This window comes from Heptranchias perlo, chromosome 17 (genome assembly GCF_035084215.1).
Source record: "Heptranchias perlo isolate sHepPer1 chromosome 17, sHepPer1.hap1, whole genome shotgun sequence".
NCBI lineage: Eukaryota > Metazoa > Chordata > Chondrichthyes > Hexanchiformes > Hexanchidae > Heptranchias > Heptranchias perlo.
Window position 1 is genome coordinate 10,181,642 of NC_090341.1, and position 19,564 is coordinate 10,201,205.

General features: G+C 43.1%; 1 protein-coding gene across 1 annotated transcript in view; it reads left to right on the forward strand.

The window, feature by feature from the left end:
* Positions 1-17,697, forward strand: part of wdr82 (WD repeat domain 82) — a 36,728-nt gene extending 19,031 nt beyond the window's left edge. Inside the window, exons 7-9 of the mRNA XM_067998467.1 lie at positions 8,170-8,239; positions 12,834-12,976; positions 13,919-17,697. Of these exons, the coding sequence (XP_067854568.1) occupies positions 8,170-8,239; positions 12,834-12,976; positions 13,919-13,948 (243 nt within the window). The 3' untranslated portion in view covers positions 13,949-17,697. The remainder of the gene's footprint in view (positions 1-8,169; positions 8,240-12,833; positions 12,977-13,918) is intronic.
* Positions 17,698-19,564: the final 1,867 nt, after the last annotated feature.

Consider the following 19,564-nt stretch of genomic DNA (forward strand, 5'->3'; position numbering starts at 1 on the left):
TATCCTCCTCACTGTTCACTACTCTTCCAAGTTTTGTGTCATCTGCAAATTTTGAAATTGTGCCCTGTACACCCAAGTCCAAGTTATTAATATATATCAAGAAAAGCAGCAGTCCTAGTACCGACCCCTGGGGAACACCACTGTACACCTCCCTCCAGTCCGAAAAACAACCGTTCACCACTACTCTGTTTCCTGTTACTTAACCAATTCTGTATCCATACTGCTACTGCTCCTTTTATTCCATGGGCTTCAATCTTTATGATAAGCCTATTATGGGGCACTTTATCAAACGCCTGTTGAAAGTCCATGTACACCACATCAACTGCATTGCCCTCGTCTACCCTCTTTGTTACCTCAAAAAATCTCTCCAGTTAGTTAAACACGATTTGCCTTTAACAAATCTGTGCTGACTTTCCCTAATCAAATAATACTTGTCCAAATGACTGCTAATTCTGTCCTGGATTATCGTTTCTAAAAGTTTCCCCACCACCGAGGTTAAACTGACTGACCTATAGTTGCTGGGTTTATCCTTACACCCTTCTTTGAACAAGGGCGTAACATTTGCAATTCTCCAGTCCTCTGGCACCACCCTCTATCCAAGGATGTTTGGAAGATTATGGCCAGTACCTCTGCAATTTCCACCCTTCCCACAGCAACCTAGGGTGCATCCCATCTGGATCAGATGACTTAAGTACAGCTAGCCTTTCTAGTACCTCCTGTTAATCAATTTTTAGCCCATCCAATATCTCAACTACATCTTCCTTTACTGACACTCTGGCAGCAGCATTTTCCTTGGTAAAGACAGATGCAAAGTACTCATTTAGTACCTCGGCCATGCCCTCTGCCTCCATGAGTAGATCTTTTTGATGTGGAGATGCCGGTGATGGACTGGGGTTGACAAATGTTAAGAATCTTACAACACCAGGTTATAGTCCAACAATTTTATTTGAAAATCACAAGCTTTCGGAGGCTATCTCCTTCGTCAAGTGAATGTGGGAATCCTTGAACGTTTCGCATTTATATTCAGAGAACAATACCTGGTGATTACAGATAATCTTTCCAACTGCCTGTTGTCACGGCAATCAAAGTGTTCAGACAGAGAGGTGTTACCTACAGGACCACCGAATATACAAACGGCCAGAACACAAAACAGAGAGAGAGGGAGAAACATCCGAAAGGAAGAGAAAGACAGAAAATGACCCGTTGTATTAAAAACAGATAACTTTTATTCGCTGGTGGGGTTACGTGTAGCGTGACATGAACCCAAGATCCCGGTTGAGGCCGTCCTCATGGGTGCGGAACTTGGCTATCAATTTCTGCTCGACGATTTTGCATTGTCATGTGTCTCGAAGGCCGCCTTGGAGAACGCTTACCCGAAGATCGGTGGCTGAATGTCCTTGACTGCTGAAGTGTTCCCTGACTGGGAGGGAACCCTCCTGTCTGGCGATTGTTGCGCGGTGTCCGTTCATTCGTTGTCGCAGTGTCTGCATGGTCTCGCCAATGTTCCATGCTCCAGGGCATCCTTTCCTGCAACGTATGAGGTAGACGACGTTGGCCGAGTCACAGGAGTATGAACCATGTACCTGGTGTCCTCTCGTGTGATGTTGGTATCTGTGTCGATGATCTGGCATGTCTTGCAGAGGTTGCCGTGGCAGGGTTGTGTGGTGTGGATGCTGTTCTCCTGAAAGCTGGGTAATTTGCTGCGAACGATGATCTGTTTGAGGTTGGGTGGCTGTTTGAATGCGAGTATTGGAGGTGTGGGGATGGCCTTTGCGAGGTGTTTGTCGTCATCGATGACATGTTGAAGGCTGCAGAGAACATGGCGTAGTTTCTCCGCTCCGGGGAAGTACTGGACGACGAAGGGTACTCTGTTGGTTGCGTCCCGTGTTAGTCTTCTGAGGAGGTCTACGCGATTTTTTGCTGTGGCCCGTCGGAACTGTCGATCGGCGAGTCGAGCGTCATATCCCGTTCTTACGCGGGCGTCTCTCAGCGTCTGCAGGTGTCCATCGCGTTCCTCCTCGTCTGAGCAGATCCTGTGTATTCGCAGGGCCTGTCCATAGGGGATGGCCTCTTTGACGTGGTTAGGGTGGAAGCTGGAAAAGTGGAGCATCGTGAGGTTGGCCGTGGGCTTGCGGTAGAGTGAGGTGCTGAGGTGCCCGTCTTTGATGGAGATTCGTGTGTCCAAGAAAGAAACCGATTCTGAGGAGTAGTCCATGGTGAGCTTGATGGTGGGATGGAACTTGTTGATGTTATCGTGTAGTCTCTTCAGTGATTCTTCGCCGTGGGTCCATAGAAAGAAAATGTCGTCGATGTATCTGGTGTATAGCGTTGGTTGGAGGTCCTGTGCAGTGAAGAAGTCGTGCTCGAACTTGTGCATGAAAATGTTGGCGTATTGGGGTGCGAATTTGGTCCCCATGGCTGTTCCGTGTGTTTGGGTAAAGAACTGGTTATCGAAGGTGAAGACATTGTGATCCAGGATGAAGCGGATGAGTTGTAGGATGGCGTCTGGAGATTGGCTGTTGGTGTTTAGTATTGATGCTCATTGCAGCGATGCTGTCATTGTGGGGGATACTGGTGTAGAGTGTCGAGAAGTGTTCCTGGTTCAACTGGTCCGTGGGTACTGAGTTTTTGTAGGAAGTCTGTAGTGTCGCGACAGAAGCTGGGGGTTCCCTGTACGATGGGTTTCAGGATGCCCTCGACGTATCCAGAGAGGTTCTCACACAGGGTTCCGTTGCCTGATACGATAGGACGTCCGGGTGTGTTGGCTTTGTGTATCTTTGGGAGGCAGTAGAAGTCTCCCACGCGGGGAGTACGTGGGATGAGAGTGCGTAGGATGCTTTGAAGGTCTGGATCGATGGTCTTGATCAGTTTGTTGAGCTGGTGGGTGTGTTCTTTGGTCGGATCTGCGGGTAACCGTCTGTAGTGTTCCTGGTTGTCCAGTTTGTCGGTATGCTTCTTTGCAATAGTCCGTTCTGTTCTGTATGACGATGGCTCCTCCTTTGTCCGCTGGTTTCATGACTATGTTGCGGTTGGTCTTGAGAGCGTTGATGGCGTTCCGTTGTGCTCGGGTGACATTCTGGACTGAAGCATACCGACAACTGGACAACCAGGAACACTACAGACGGTTACCCGCAGATCCGACCAAAGAACACACCCACCAGCTCAACAAACTGATCAAGACCATCGATCCAGACCTTCAAAGCATCCTACGCGCTCTAATCCCACGTACTTCCCGCGTGGGAGACTTCTACTGCCTCCCAAAGATACACAAAGCCAACATACCCGGATGTCCTATTGTATCAGGCAACGGAACCCTGTGTGAGAACCTCTCTGGATACGTCGAGGGCATCCTGAAACCCATCGTACAGGGAACCCCCAGCTTCTGTCGCGACACTACAGACTTGCTACAAAAACTCAGTACCCATGGACCAGTTGAACCAGGAACACTTCTCACCACGATGGACGTCTCGGCACTCTACACCAGTATCCCCCACAATGACTGCATCACTGCAACAGCATCAATACTCAACACCAACAACAGCCAATCTCCAGATGCCATCCTACAACTCATCCGCTTCATCCTGGATCACAATGTCTTCACCTTCGATAACCAGTTCTTTACCCAAACACACGGAACAGCCATGGGGACCAAATTCGCACCCCAATACGCCAACATTTTCATGCACAAGTTCGAGCACGACTTCTTCACTGCACAGGACCTCCAACCAACGCTATACACCAGATACATCGACGACATTTTCTTCCTATGGACCCACGGCGAAGAATCACTGAAGAGACTACACGATAACATCAACAAGTTCCATCCCAGCATCAAACTCACCATGGACTACTCCTCAGAATCGGTTTCTTTCTTGGACACACGAATCTCCATCAAAGACGGGCACCTCAGCACCTCACTCTACCGCAAGCCCACGGCCAACCTCACGATGCTCCACTTTTCCAGCTTCCACCCTAACCACGTCAAAGAGGCCATCCCCTATGGACCGGCCCTGCGAATACACAGGATCTGCTCAGACGAGGAGGAACGCGATGGACACCTGCAGACGCTGAGAGACGCCCTCGTAAGAACGGGATATGACGCTCGACTCGCCGATCGACAGTTCCGACGGGCCACAGCAAAAAATCGCGTAGACCTCCTCAGAAGACTAACACGGGACGCAACCAACAGAGTACCCTTCGTCGTCCAGTACTTCCCCGGAGCGGAGAAACTACGCCATGTTCTCTGCAGCCTTCAACATGTCATCGATGACGACAAACACCTCGTTAAGGCCATCCCCACACCTCCACTACTCGCCTTCAAACAGCCACCCAACCTCAAACAGACCATCGTTCGCAGCAAATTACCCAGCTTTCAGGAGAACAGCGTCCACACCACACAACCCTGCCACGGCAACCTCTGCAAGACATGCCAGATCATCGACACAGATACTAACATCACACGAGAGGACACCGGGTACATGGTTCATACTCCTGTGACTCGGCCAACATTGTCTACCTCATACGTTGCAGGAAAGGATGCCTCGGAGCATGGAACATTGGCGAGACCATGCAGACGCTGCGACAACGGATGAACGGACACCGCGCAACAATCGCCAGACAGGAGGGTTCCCTCCCAGTCGGCGAACACTTCAGCAGTCAAGGACATTCAGCCACCGATCTTCGGGTAAGCTTTCTCCAAGGCGGCCTTCGAGACACACGACAACGCAAAATCGTCGAGCAGAAATTGATAGCCAAATTCCGCACCCATGAGGACGGCCTCAACCGGGATCTTGGGCTCATGTCACGCTACACGTAACCCCACCAGCGAATAAAAGTTATCTGTTTTTAATACAATGGGTCATTTTCTGTCTTTCTCTTCCTTTCGGATGTTTCACCCTCTCTCTCTCTGTTTTGTGTTCTGGCCGTTTGTATATTCGGTGGTCCTGTAGGTAACACCTCTCTGTCTGAACACTTTGATTGCCTTGACAATGGGCAGTTGGAAAGATTATCTGTAATCACCAGATATTGTTCTCTGAATATAAATGCGAAACGTTCAAGGGTTCCCACATTCACCTGACGAAGGAGAAAGCCTCCGAAAGCTTGTGATTTTCAATTAAAATTGTTGGACTATAACCTGGTGTTGTAAGATTCTTTACATAGATCTTTTTGGTCCCTGATCGGCCCCACCCCTCTTCTTACTACCTGTTTACTGTTTACATGCCTATAGAAGACTTTTGGATTCCCTTTTATGTTGGCCGCCAGTCTATTCTTGTACTCTCTCTTAGCCTCTCATTTCCTTTTTCACTTCCCCTCTGAACTTTCTATATTCAGCCTCGTTCTCACTTGTGTTATCAACCTGACATCTGTCATACGCCTCTTTTTACTGCTTCATCTTTCTCTCTATCTCTTCTGTCATCCAGGGAGCTCTGGCTTTAGTTGCCCTACCTTTCTCCCTCGTGGAATGTACCTAGACTGTACCCGAACCATCTCCTCTTCAAAGGCCGACCACTGTTCGATTACAGTTTTGCCTGCCAGTCTTTGATTCCAATTTACCCGGGCCAGATCTGTTGTCATCCCACTGAAATTGGCCCTCCTCCAGTTGAGTATTTTTATTTTCGAGTGGTCCATGTCCTTTTCCTTGGCTATTCTTAACCTTATACTATGATTGCTGTTCTGCAAATGTTTCCCCACTGACACTTGCTCCACTTGGCCCTCCTCATTCCCGTGAACCAAATCCAGCAATGCCTTCTGCCTCATTGGGCTGGAATCATGCTGGTCAAGAAAGTTCTCCTCAACACACTTCAAAAATTCCTGCCCCTCTTTGCCCCTTATTATTACCATCCCAGTCTATACTAGGATAGTTGAAGTCCCCCGTTATCACTAGTCTATGGCTTTTGCACCTCCCTGTAATTTCCCTGCGAATTTGCTCCTCTATATCCTTCCCACTAGTTGGTGGCCCATAGAATACACCCAGTAGTGTAATGGTGCCTCTGTTGTTTCTTAACTCTAGCCAAATAGATTCTGTCCTTGACCCCTCAAGGACATCCTCTCTCTCCAGCACTGCAATATTCTCCTTAATCAATACTGCCACCCCTCCTTTCTTTCTTTCCCTCCCTATCTTTCTGAGCGCCTTGTATCCAGGAATATTTAGTACCCAATCCTGCCCTTTTTTGAGCCAGGTCTCTGTTATCACCACAACATCATAATCCCATGTGGCTGTTTGCGGCTGCAGCTCACCAACCTTCTTTACCATGCTTTGTGCGTTTACACAAATGCACTGCAAACCAATCTTAGACTTTCTTGTACTCTCTCTTAGTCTGATCCCACCTACTACCATACTATTTTTATTCTAGTGCTATCTTTCTCTCCCAATCCTTTGTGCATCTTATTTCTCCTTTCCAATGCTACATCGTGGTGCCCATCCACCTGCCAAATTAGCTTAAACCTTTCGCCACAGCACTAGCAAACCTCCCCGTGAGGACATTGGTTTCAGCTCCGTTGAGGTGCAACCCGTCCGGTCTGTATAGGTCCCACCTCCCCCAGAACTGGTCCCAATGCCTCAGGAATCTAAAGCCCTCCCTCTTGCACCATCTCTCCAGCCACGCATTCATCTGCTGTATCTTCCTATTTCTATACTCACTAGTCTGTGGCACCGGGAGTAATCTGGAGATTGACGTTTTGAGATCCTGCTTTTTAATCTCTTTCCTAACTCCCTAAAATCTGCCTGCAGGACCTCATCCCTCTTTCTACCTATGTCATTGGTACCGATATGGACCACGACCTCTGGCTGATCACCCTCCCCCCTCCAGAATGTTCTGCAGCTGCTCAGTGACATCCTTGACCCTGGCACCAGGGAGGCAACATACCATTCTGGAATCAGAACGCCTGTCTATTCCCCTAACTATAGAATTCCCTATCACTATCATTGCTCTCCTGACCTTTCTGAAATGCCTAGTCCAATGCTCCCCTGTCCATTAGCAAACAAAATTTGACACCAAATCACATAAGATATTAGGACAGGTGACCAAAAGCTTGGTCAAAGATGTAGGTTTTAAGGAGCATATTAAAGGAGGAGAGGGGCACGGAAGGTTTAGAGTGGGAATTCTAGAGCTTAGGGCCTAGACAGCTGAAGGGATGGCCGCCAGTGGTGGAGCGATGAAAATCTGGGATGCGACTGAGGCCAGAATTGAAGGAGCGCAGCGATCTCGGAGGGTTGTAGGGCTGGAGGAGGTTATAGAGATTGGGAAAACAAGGATGAGAGTTTTAAAATTGAGGCTTTTCTGGACTGGGAGCCAGTGTCGGTCAGTGAGCACAGAGGTGATGGGTGAATGGGACTTGGTGCGAGTTAGGATAGGGGCAGCAGAATTTTGAATGAGCTCAAGTTTATGGAGGGTGGAAGATGGGAGGCCGGCCAGGAGAGCATTGGAATAGTCAAGTCTAGAGGTAACAAAGGCATAGATGAGAGTTTCAGCAGCAGATGAGCTGAGGCAGGGGCAGAGACGGGCGATGTTACGGAGGTGGAAGTAGGCGGTCTTGGTGCTGGAGCGGATATGTGTCGGAAGCTCATCTCAGGTTCAAATAGGATGCCACGATTGCGAACAACCTCGGTGTCCAGGGAGAGGGATAGAGTCAGTGGCTAGGTAACGGACTTAGTGGTGGGGACCGAAGACAATGGCTTTGGTCTTCCCAATATTTATATACCAAAAATGAAAGTGGACCCCAGCACTGACCCCTTGGGTGCACCACTTACAACTCTTCTCCAGTTCGGACATCACCCGTTAAACCCAATCCTTTGTTTCCTATCGGTCAATGCTGCTACATTTCCTTTTATACCATACACTTGACTTTTTTGTAACAAGCCTCCTGTAAGGCACCTTATCAAACACCTGAAAAGCCATATGCACTGCATCTACTGCATTCCCTCTCTCTCTAATTGGACTCTTCAAAATAAAATCAGTGGCTCATTCACTTTGATTACTGCCTTTACTTGGCAAGACTGCAAAAGGTGGTAACCAGTGTCTTCTATTGAGTGGCACAGTACATTGTAGCCTAACACAGTATACTGCTCTGAAGAGGATTGTACTTTTAAAAACTAAATACTGTATGTGCTTTTATTTCTCAGTTAGCAAAAAGATGACTTTATGTTGAATATGTCTTTTGGTGTTTTAGGGATACAACAATAACAAAGGTATTAGTTTGGAGGCATCATTCACGCCAGATTCTCAGTTTGTGATGATAGGTAAGTCTAGAGAATGCTAGTTTGACCAGTCTGGTTGTGTATTTATCGTGGTAAAATACTCCCAGTATTTATTTATATTTGGGGGGTTGACATTTTGTTAAATTAGGTATATTTTTAAAATGTTTTAAAATTTCTCCTTCCTAAACAAAAAATTGGAAACTAATTGCTGTAAATTATATTGTGTCCATTGAAGTTCACTAGAGTAGAGTTAACCAATTTTAGTAAAATGGAACTAGATCCCGTCATGGATCCCTTCAACAATTCTGCCATATGAGGTTGTTCCCTCTTAATGTCCATCTCTACTTTCCCACTGCTGCTTCTGAAGGTGCTGACTGTTGCTGGGTAATTGTTTTATAGGCAACAGCAGCCTACGGGTGTTTCACCTGGATGGCCAGCCAACCTTGTGACATGGGTTGGTAATTGGTTGGAAGGTAGAAGACAGAGTAGGGATAAACAATTGTACTCTGATTTGCATGTGACTATTGGTGGTCCCCAGGGATCCGTACTGGGGTCTCAGCTTTTCAGCTAATATATCAATGACTTGGATGAAGGAGTAGAGTGTTGTGTATCCAGCTTTGCAGATGACACTGTTAGGAGGCACAGTAAGTTGTGTAGATAGCAGGAAGAAACAAAGGTTCATAGATTAATGTGTGGGCAAAACTGGTAGGTGGAGTTCAATGTGAGGAAGCGTGAGGTCATCCAGTTTGGATCCAAGAAAGACAAATCAGAATATTAATAGCGAGAGACTAGGAACTGTGGAGAAGCAAAGGGATTTGGTGGAACAGGCTCGAGGGCTGAATGACTTCTATTCCTACGTACATAATTGTGAGTACATTTTAAAAAAGTAATTTTATTATGAGAGACATTTGTGATATCCCCATGTTCCTATGATTATAACACTCAATATCCTAATGAGGGATCAACATTAGCTGGTGACCGTAAGCACTTTCTTTATTTTAAATGTTTAGTAATTTAGCCATCTCATTCAAGTCACTTGTTCTGTGGTAACTGATGCAGGAACAGTATCCATCAGAAGTTAAATTTTTTATTTATTTATATTTGCACTGCTGAGAATTCCTCCCTTTTTTCAGCTTTGTGATTTTAATTTTCTTCCATTTCCTTTGCACTTTCTGTTTATCTTTTTGCTTTAAGTTTTAGCTCTTCACAAACAGAAAATATCTCGACAGCAGTTAGTCAAATTTGATCCTTGCTGTAGGGCAGTTTTTGAACTAGTTTCTATATTGAAATATGCTGTAGCCTTGAGTAACAGATGTATTGAGTAACAAATGGTTTTGCATGCTACCACATTATGGTTGGAATCGGTTTCAGTAACTGCACTGATTTCAATATAAAAGGATATTGCACTTCCCTGTGCTCAGTGGGTAAATGCAATGTGATGAGCGGTATGAACTAGGAAAGATCAGTCTTGATCCCTGGTCTATGTTGAGTTTGCTGATGAAGATGTCCTGGTCTTAGCGGGGGGGAATGGATTCCTGCTTCTGATCACTATCCAGCAACCACTGCTGCAAATGTGCTTGCAAATGTTGTGAAGAAACAAGCTGCTGGACCGTAGTGGCCCGCTCCCCTTTCCAAAAATGTCGGAATAGCCTGCACCACATTGTGTCCTGGCTGGCATACGTAGAATCACCACTTGTAAGGTGACAAGAGGCTGGCAAGTGCCTGTGGAACTGTACACCAGCTTGAGTCACAAGAGGAGGTTTAGAGAAAGATGGGGGTCAAGAAAATGATGTTGGATTGCCACCCAGTGGCAAGAATCATGCAGTTCAATATAATAAAATTTACATTGATGGACTTGGGAGACATTTCTGGTATTCTGTATCAAGTGACTAGGGCATGGACCTTGGACCGGTGATATTTTGACCCTCCTCGTTTAGATTTTTTTTTGTCGATTTAAACTCTTAAGACCTCCCTCCATATGTCAAGGAGCATATAGGGTAAGATAAGGCAGAAAAGGGAAGCTTATGTCAGACACCGAGAACTTAATACTACAGAAAGCCTAGAGGAGTACAAAAAGTGAGGGGGTTAAATTAAAGCAATTAGGAAAGCAAAGAGAGGGCATGAGAAAATATTGGCAAGTAAAATCGAGGAAAACCCAAAGATGTTTTATAAATACATTAAGAGCAAGAGGATAACTAAAGAAAGAGCAGGGGCTATTAGAGACCAAAAAGGTCTCTGTGTGTGGAGGCAGAAGATGTTGGTATGGTTCTTAATGAATATTTTACATCTGTCTTCACAAAAGAGAGGGACGATGCAGACATTGTTGTTGAAGAGGAGTGTGAAATATTGGATGGGATAAACTTAGTGAGAGATGGGGATTAGCATCTTTGAAAGTAGATAAATCACCAGGGCCGGCTGAAATGTATCCCAGGCTGTTAAAAGAAGCAAGGAAGGAAATAGCGGGGGCTCTAACTATCATTTTCCAATCCTCACTGGATACAGGCAAGGTGCCGGAGGATTGGAGGACTGCTAACGTTGTACCATTGTTTAAAAAGGGAGCAAAGGATAGACCAAGTAATTACAGGCCAGTCAGTCCAACCTTGGTGGTGGGCAGATTATTGGAATCAATTCTGAGGGACAGGATAAACCATCACTTAGAAAGGCACAGAGTAATCGAGGACAGTCAGCATGGATTTGTTATGGGAAGGTCATGTCTGACTAACTTGATTGAATTTTTTGAGGAGGTAATAAGGGGGGTCGATGAGGGTAATGCATTTGATGTAGTCTAAATGGATTTTAGCAAGGCTTTTGACAATGTTCCACATGGTAGACTGGTCAAGAAAAGTACTAGCCCATGGGATCCAAGGGAGAGTGGCAAGTTGGATCCAAAATTGGCTCAGTGGCAGGAAGCGAAGGGTAATGGTTGACGGGTGTTTTTGTGACTGGAAGGCTGTTTCCAGTGGGATTCCACAGGGCTCAATACTAGGTCCCTTGCTTTTTGTGATATATATTAATGATTTAGACTTAAATGTAGGGGGCATGATTAAGAAGTTTGCAGATGATACAAAAATTTGACGTGTGGTTGATAGTGAGGAAGAAAGCTGTAGACTGCAGGAAGATATCAATAGACTGGTCAGGTGGGCAGATAAGTGGCAAATGGAATTCAATCGGGAGAAGTGTGAGGTAATGCATTTGGGGAGGGCAAACAAGGCAAGGGAGTACACAATAAATGGGAGGATACTGAAAAGTGTAGAGGAAGTGAGGGACCTTGGAGTGCATGTCCACAGATCCATGAAGGAAGCAGGACAGGTAGATAAGGTGGTTAAGAAGGCATAAGAAATACTTTTCTTTTATTAGCCGAGGCATAGAATATAAAAGCAGGGAGGTTATGCTGGAACTATATAAAACACTGATTAGGCCACAGCTTGAGTACTGTGTACAGTTCTGATCACCACATTACAGGAAGGATGTAATTGCACTAGAAAGGGTACAAAGGAGAATTACGAGGATGTTGCCAGGACTGGAGAATTTTAGCTATGAGGGAAGATTGAATAGGCTGGGGTTGTTCTCTTTAGAACAGAGGAGGCTGAGGGGCGATTTAATTGAGGTGTACAAAATTATGAGGGGCCTAGATGGAGTGGATAGGAAGGACCTATTTCCCTTAGCAGAGAGGTCAATAACCAAGAGGCATAGTTTTAAAGTGAGTGGTAGAAGGATTAGAGGGGAGTGGAGGAAACATTTTTTCACCCAGAGGGTGGGAGGGGTCTGGAACTCTGCCTGAAAAGGTGGTAGAGGCAGAAACCCTGAACTCATTTTAAAAAGTACCTGTGTGTGCACCTGAAGTGCCGTGACCTACAAGGCTATGGACCAAGTGCTAGAAAGTGGGATTAGTCTGGGTGGCTCGTTGTCGGCTGGCGCAAACACGATGGGCCAAATGGTCTCCTTCTGTGCAGTAAATTTTCTATGCTTCTATATGTATTATCTATAATAGATAGTTTATCACTTCCTCATGATAGCACCAGTCAAGTTGGTAACCGTCACCAGTTAGAGTGTGGGTGTCAGCATGTATCCCGTCTGCTGGCAACTTAGTACTTTGGAGCTTTGATGCGGTGCCTTTGGTCATCTTTCCTTGAAATAAAGATGGTTTTATTCAAAATTATACTTGCAAAATTAAGTTCCCTGTCTAGGATGTTCCACTAAAATGGAGTTGAATTTCCCCCCCCCCCCCTTTCTGTTTGTCATTTAAGGGGTGGAATGAAAGAGGAAAATCAAAACCAATATTCTCTCTTCCCAATGGAGAAAGTGCCCTCATCCATGTGATCAGTTGCTTGGGGGTAATTAGCTCTTTCAATTTCCCCCCTTTGCAGGGAAGCATCTGGTCTCCACTCGGTGCTATTGTAATAATAGCACAATTGAGACTGAGAATTCCATACCTCAATCAAATTTTCTCTGTGTTGAGTATTTAACAGAACTCAATTCTTTTCCAAGCCCTTCTTTATTAAACATAAAATTTGGGGGACTTTTTTTGTTTTGAATTTAAATAAAAGTTTTGGTTATTAACATTGCTTTTCCCCCTCCTTACTGTATGGAATTAGTGAAGCAAGAATGCAATTTAATGTGTGTTTTGGTTTTTCAGGATCGGAGGATGGTAAAGTTCATGTGTGGAATGCAGAGAGTGGGTTAAAGGTGGCTGTTTTGGATGGGAAACATACAGGTCCTGTCTCTTGCCTTCAGTTTAATCCCAAGTTTATGACATTTGCCAGTGCGTGTTCTAACATGGTAAGTATGCACTGCCATTTGTTAGAATAAATTTGGTTGCCACAATTTCTTCGGTGGATTTTTATGATAAGGATTATCCCTACCCCTTTATAGTACCCCTATTGTTGACCCATCAAAGATCAGCCAACTCAGCAAATATCAGGAATTGTACCTGAAATCTTCCTGGTCTGTATGGATTAGTTCCACACTGGGCAGTGCATTTGCTGAAAGGGCCATTTGGCCAGGTGACAATGTGGCAAAAAGGAGAAAAGTACAATTTCCTCCATGTTTTCCCTATAGTATTAAAAGTGCTGTCAACCATGGAAAATAGTAATGAACAGGCTGCCCTGCAGCCACCACTAAACTTGCATTTTAACAGCAAATATGTATGCATATTTGGTTGTCATGCTACCGTTTGCCAGAAATAAAGCCAGTTTTCAAATAGAAGGATTGATCATCCTACTTAAATTAGTCACCTTTATGTAGTAAACCCCTTGCAATGTTTTTTAATAGAGCTAACAAGTCAAATGGGGATGGATTTAGAAAATTGGCTTACAATCTAGGGGCTCCTGTCCTGAGGACTCCACGTGGAGATCCCTAAGGTCCTTATATTTCTATTCTCTTGTTTTCAGCTTTTTTTTTAGTTGTTGACTGGCTTACTGATACTTCACTTCTGTTGCTGTATGCTAAGCACATTTTCTGTACTGATAGTGGTTTTCCTTTCAATATATGACAGTCTCTCGGGACTTAGAATAGGGTATCTCTGGGCGTGTCAATATTTGTGGGAGACCCACATACAAAGTGTGAAAACCTCTGACATAAATACTACCAGTGGCATCATTTGATACAGAAGTGGACTGTAAGAGTAAGACCTAAAGTGGGACCAGTGGGCTTTTGTTAATCCTGGTGTACTATAGTGTTTGTCACTTGAAGTATCTAGTAACTGTTTTAATTTCTTCACAGGCATTTTGGTTACCTACAATTGACGACTGAAGAAAAAGAATCAGGATCATTTTTAATATACTGAGAAATCAGTGACAGACTGAACGCAGAAAGTTGGGGTCCAGGTTTTTGTGGGGTCTCTTTCTACGGAGAGATTGGTTTGAACTTGATTACAGACTGACGAGTCAAATCTTTTTGCTTGGACGTCATCGGTCATGGTGATGGTTACAGATACTTCCTGTGGAAATTCTAATAGAGGAAGTAAAAGTAAAGACTTTTTTCCACTCTTCCTCATCATCACCTCATGGCTGTCAGATTTTGAACTCATCCCTGCAACATGATCATTCTTTTTCTCTTGGGCATGTGCCAACTCCATTTAAAATTGTTATTGAAACTGTTAATTGAATATGCTGGGATTTTTTTTCAGTGGGACCTTGCAAAATGTCCAAAGGCATGAACAGACAGCTAACCAGGAGGTGTTAGGACCGAGTGCCAGTGTGGTTGTGATTTCATTACGTATCTCAACCAAAAAGTATGCTAGTTACTCGGTTTATAAAAACTAAAGATACATTTCAGTGTTTCATCATAATGAATGTCAACAGTCTTCTGAAGAACAGAATCTCTTTGATTGGATCAGATGGATGGCTTTACAAGAGAATTGAGCTATAAACAAAAAATTCTGGAAACACTCAGCAGGTCGGGCAGCATCTGTGGAGAGAGAAACACAGTTAATGTTTCAGGTCGATGACCTTCCATCAGAACTGTCATTGTTAACTCTGTTTCCCTCTCCACAGATGCTGCCTGACTGGCTGGGTGTTTCCAGCGTTTTCTGCTTTTATTTCAGATTTCCAACATCCACGGTATTTTGCTTTTGTTTAAGAGAATTGAGCTGATTGATTTACTGTGGTAATCCAAACCACCTTTTTCCTTTTGCTTGAATCTTGACCAGAGATGTATCCCTGTTACTATATTGTAGATTTGTGTACAGTTTAAAACCTGGCTTCAATTCAGAAGAAAATCTTCAAGGTGTTGTCGGGATATACTTTATGTAAATACAATGGGGTGATTCTGTTTTTTGCATTTCCTTTCATGATTCTGGCAAGATATCCAAATTTGCCACGTTCTGAAATCACACTTTAAACTCCCTCACTTGTAGATTTTAAAATGTTCTTTTGTCTCCCCTCTCCCCATCAGCATTTTGAAGTATAGAATTGTTTTACAATTTTAAAAAAATCTGTAGAAAATGTGTTGTAGTGAGATGTGTTCTGCAGCTTAGATTAGGTCTGCTTTTATAGTTTAGGTGTTTTGATGTGCCAAAGATACATTTCTACAGCAGCCAGGAAAGTATTGGATTACTATGCAAAATTTGAAAATCTTTGATTCATGGTGTTAAATAGTCTAAACAACTGTGGTCCCCAGGAACAAGGAATTTTTTTTCAGAAGGGGTTGAAACAGAATAAATTTCAACTCTTCGTCTTTAACAAAATCCTTCAAGGGTTTTACTCTTCAAGGAAAGTTTTCCTTGGCCTGATAGCTATTGCAACACAGTTCTGAAGCTGCAGTCAGGATCAGAATCTCAAATATTGATCTGCCATTCATATTCAGCTCTTCCAGGGGCAAGGGGGAGGGAAGAAAAACTCTTCCTGCTCAGTTGAACCTCGTAGCAAGTTGACCAAGAAATGATGTTGACCGGTTCCATGGAAATGTTAATGGACTGGAGAATCTCAACCTCATTGATTGATCAGTGGGGTTTTAGTGATTTTTTTTTGTGTGGGGATTGGAAAATTATCAATTTATTTTTTTAAAGAAAGTTGTAGCCAGTGAAGTTATTTACCTCAGTAATGATAGAAAGATGCAACATTCCCTCCACCCCTCTCAAACGTGGATTCTGTACCTAAACTGGTCATGTCATTTTCAAATTACACAATCATTTTGCAACTCATCAGTTTCAAGTGAGTGCCTCAATCTTGACCATTTAATGGTCCTGATGGAAACTTATAGTAAAGAATTAGATTTTTTTAAAGTACAAAAATGACCATCTGCTGTTTGTTGTGAAGTGAACTGTTATTTTATGTGAGTGAGTTATGGGCTGTAACACAGTCTTGACAGCATGAGATCGTGTTGACATACTGCTTGAACTTGTAGTTTATGATGTTTCCTGAGCCTTGTAAATATATAATTTGTGAACAGGATACAATTAAAGGGAACCAGTAATTGTCATTTGTGAAGACCAGAGATTTTTTCATGTATAAAAGAGTGATTCATAGATGGGATAATGACACCTGAAATGCCATCCTGTTTTTATCAAATGCTATGCTTTTTCAGCATTCAGTTTTTATTTGTTTTCCAATATTTGTGTTTCTTTTTAATTTTACCTATTCGTGGATGGGTTCTGCCATTGTGTTGTAGTGAAATTAACTGTTGTGTTGGTGTTTTGTATTTCCTTGATTTAAAAAAATACAAAGTTTTTAAGCTATGCTTTATTCAGTAGTTTATAGACATTAACTTCTTACAATTAAAGAAATAACAGCCTTCTCTTCCCTCTTCTGAGCCCCAACAAATAGTAATGTACAAATGGCTTTAGGAGAATAGTAAGTCTTTAGCTAAATCCACAGCCTTGACCAACAACCAAGCAAGTACTAAGCAATTACTCTGGATTAAAGAATAATGTACCAGTAGTGTTGGGACTCATGTTGGTCCAGGCAGCTGAGGGAGATGTAGAATCTACAAGGATATTTGGAAAAGATCTCCCTGACTTGACCCCTGAGAATGTTCTGACTCGTAACGTAAAATTTAAGCTTCAGCAGGGTAAAATTATGCCATTCTGGAGCTTGCAAACTGCAGCATCCACTGTTGAGCTTTTGGATCACACGATTGCCTGAGTGGGAGCTAATCATGTTACATCATCATGATCATGACCCCTGTGTAGATTAGGAATCTCTTGTGGGATACTCTTTATATCAGTGATACTAAAGAATTATGAGGGCTATCATGTAAGTTCTAATGTGTAGTAACACCCACTTCATTTGAATCCTGGCATTGCCTGAGATGCAGGAAATGATTTTTGGCACATTAAATGTGGTATTTCACATGTTCTTGCAATAAATTATATCTAATGTATGTAATACTTATAGTAATTAAATGAAGGTCAGTGTTAATGTGTGATATTTAATCTTGATCGGTCATTTCAGAACTAATTGTATCTCCATAAATGCTGTGCCCAGGAAGTTTCTATAGTTTTATTCCCTGTAGTAGTCTGTTATTTTGTATGCTGTTTTGGTTTCCTGCTTGTATATTTAACATTTTATACAGTTCCATATGAACAATATTGTGTATGTAAAGAAGAACGGAAGAGACAGCAGTGCATTGTGCCATTGAAAATGGGAGGGGTATGGTTTTGTATTGACAACAGGGGGTCTGGTGCTTCCCCACATGCATCAATGAAACGTTGAAAAGCATGAACTCCTCGGATGTTCCCGCCAAGTTCTTGGCATTAGCAGAGGATTAGGACACTTTCCACCCTCTTAGCTCCAAGAATATGTATCGTAGGGAAGATCCAAGAAGCGAGGCAAAACCTTTTTTTTTTAAATTAAAAAAACTGAGCACAGGGAAGTTTTTTAATGAGTGACTATTGTAGCTTGTTCTTGAATATGGTGAAGTTGTCCTCGTTAAATATAAAACTGTTGTATTGCAAAACATTGTATAAAGCTGTTGCATATTGCTAGTGTATAGATGAGAGAAGACTTGCTTGGAAATGTTTCTCTGTAAACTGTGGTAAAATTAAATTGTTGACACAAACATTTATTTCATCAATACGGATGTTATCTGTCCAGATCTTTATATAAACAACTAATTGCAATTTAATCAAGCAGAATGAGTTTAAGATAAGTATTTGAAGTGAAAAGCTGAAATTGTTGTGTATAAAAATGGCAAGCAAATTATTCCTCCAATACTGTCCTCTGTCCATAGACTCTGCTCCCACGTTTGAGAGCAGATGGGGAGAGTAAGGAAATACTGTTTACCAATTTTCTTTCCTCCACCTCTTGGGGTATGATTCTCTAGGTGTCACTCCCCTGCAGTACTTGCCTCCAAATGCTCATTATTGATGTCAACCTTGGCAGTATCAGCAAATCTGAACTGAGGATTTTCACAGTTGAGCTTGATTCTGTCCTCATCCAACGTCCCTGTGTATTTCAGCTGGATAGTGATCAGGAATGGGAACCCCAGCCTATGTTCACTGCTCTAGCACAGGGTGCTAAAGCAAACTGCATCGCATCAACTGCCCTCTAGCCGAGAGGCATCACGTATAACCTTTTGTAGGGTAGGGTGAGCAAGTGCAATTCTGAACTCATACAAAAATTGAGCAGGATTTCTGCTTTTCATTGCTATCCAGTACCTGATGCGGATGCAGTCCCTTGGCTGTGGTAGTCTTTGCGTTAAATAACTCATTGGCTAATGTCGCACTTGAATATCTACTTGGGTGAGATGCTGGAGGCTTATGGTATTGTCTCTTTCCATGACTGAAAATATTAAAAATGGATAAAAGGGGAAACTTTTTTAAAAAAAAGCCTGGAATCTTAATTTGCACTTATAACGTGTCTTGCTGTTAAGGAACAGGAAGTAAAGGTATAACGCTAAGTCATTCCTCTCCAATTGCTGGGAGGTAGATATGGGTGCTGTATACAGTGTGCTGGAGTTTTGTCTATATTTAACAGTCCCTGTTGGAATTAAGACCAGTGTCATAGTGTGGGACAGAGAAACACTCTCTAGATCTTCGCTCTGGTAGGAAAATGTTTGTGTCTTTGTTTCGCTCCCAAGGGACGTGCTTGGTGCATACGTTTGATGACCCATCTGAGGTCAGAAACTTAATGGATCCTTGGCAAGAACCCACACATCAATTCATTGCATCAGAAATTACAATTGTATGAGGGAAAAACACAAAAATGGTACTTAGTTCATCAGGCTTTATCCTCTAGATGTAATCTTTCTCCTGTTAGGTCTGTGTCTCTTGCATTGAACAAATATAATCAACATACCTAAAATGTGGAATACATGGTTTTGAAGTGCCATGAATAACCAAGGTGGTTCTTAATGTTTAATATACAGAGTACAACCTTCAGAAACCAGATGAAAGAATGGTTAGTGGAGTGAAGTGGAATGTGGAAATAGATAGAGCTAGAGATGGTCTCATTCACTCACGCTGGCCCTTTAGAACATACCTTCTATTGCCCTGTTCAACTGTTCCTTTGCCTCTATTTTTGACATCCTTGTAGCTGCTAAATCACTCACTAACTTCCAACCTGGTTGTTTCCATTTGTATGGTCCCCATCTTTAATTTCAAAGGTCACAAACTTGAGAGTAATAACTACTAGATCTGGTTTAGTCATTCATCACCAGATGTGATCAAGCTGGATGGCAGGCATGACCTGTGGCTCCTTTTCTCATGTCGAACTAATGTAATGTCCTACATTACAAGAGTGACTACACTTCCAAAGTACTTCGTTGGGTGCAAAGTACTTTGGAACATCCTGAGCTCATGAAAGGTGCTATATAAGTGCAAGTGCTTTCTTTGCCTCCTTTGGGTGAACATTTAAAGAAATATTTCATAATTCTCAACAAATGTACATGCCATTGAGGGATAAAAACTCCACAGGAGAAATTACCCAT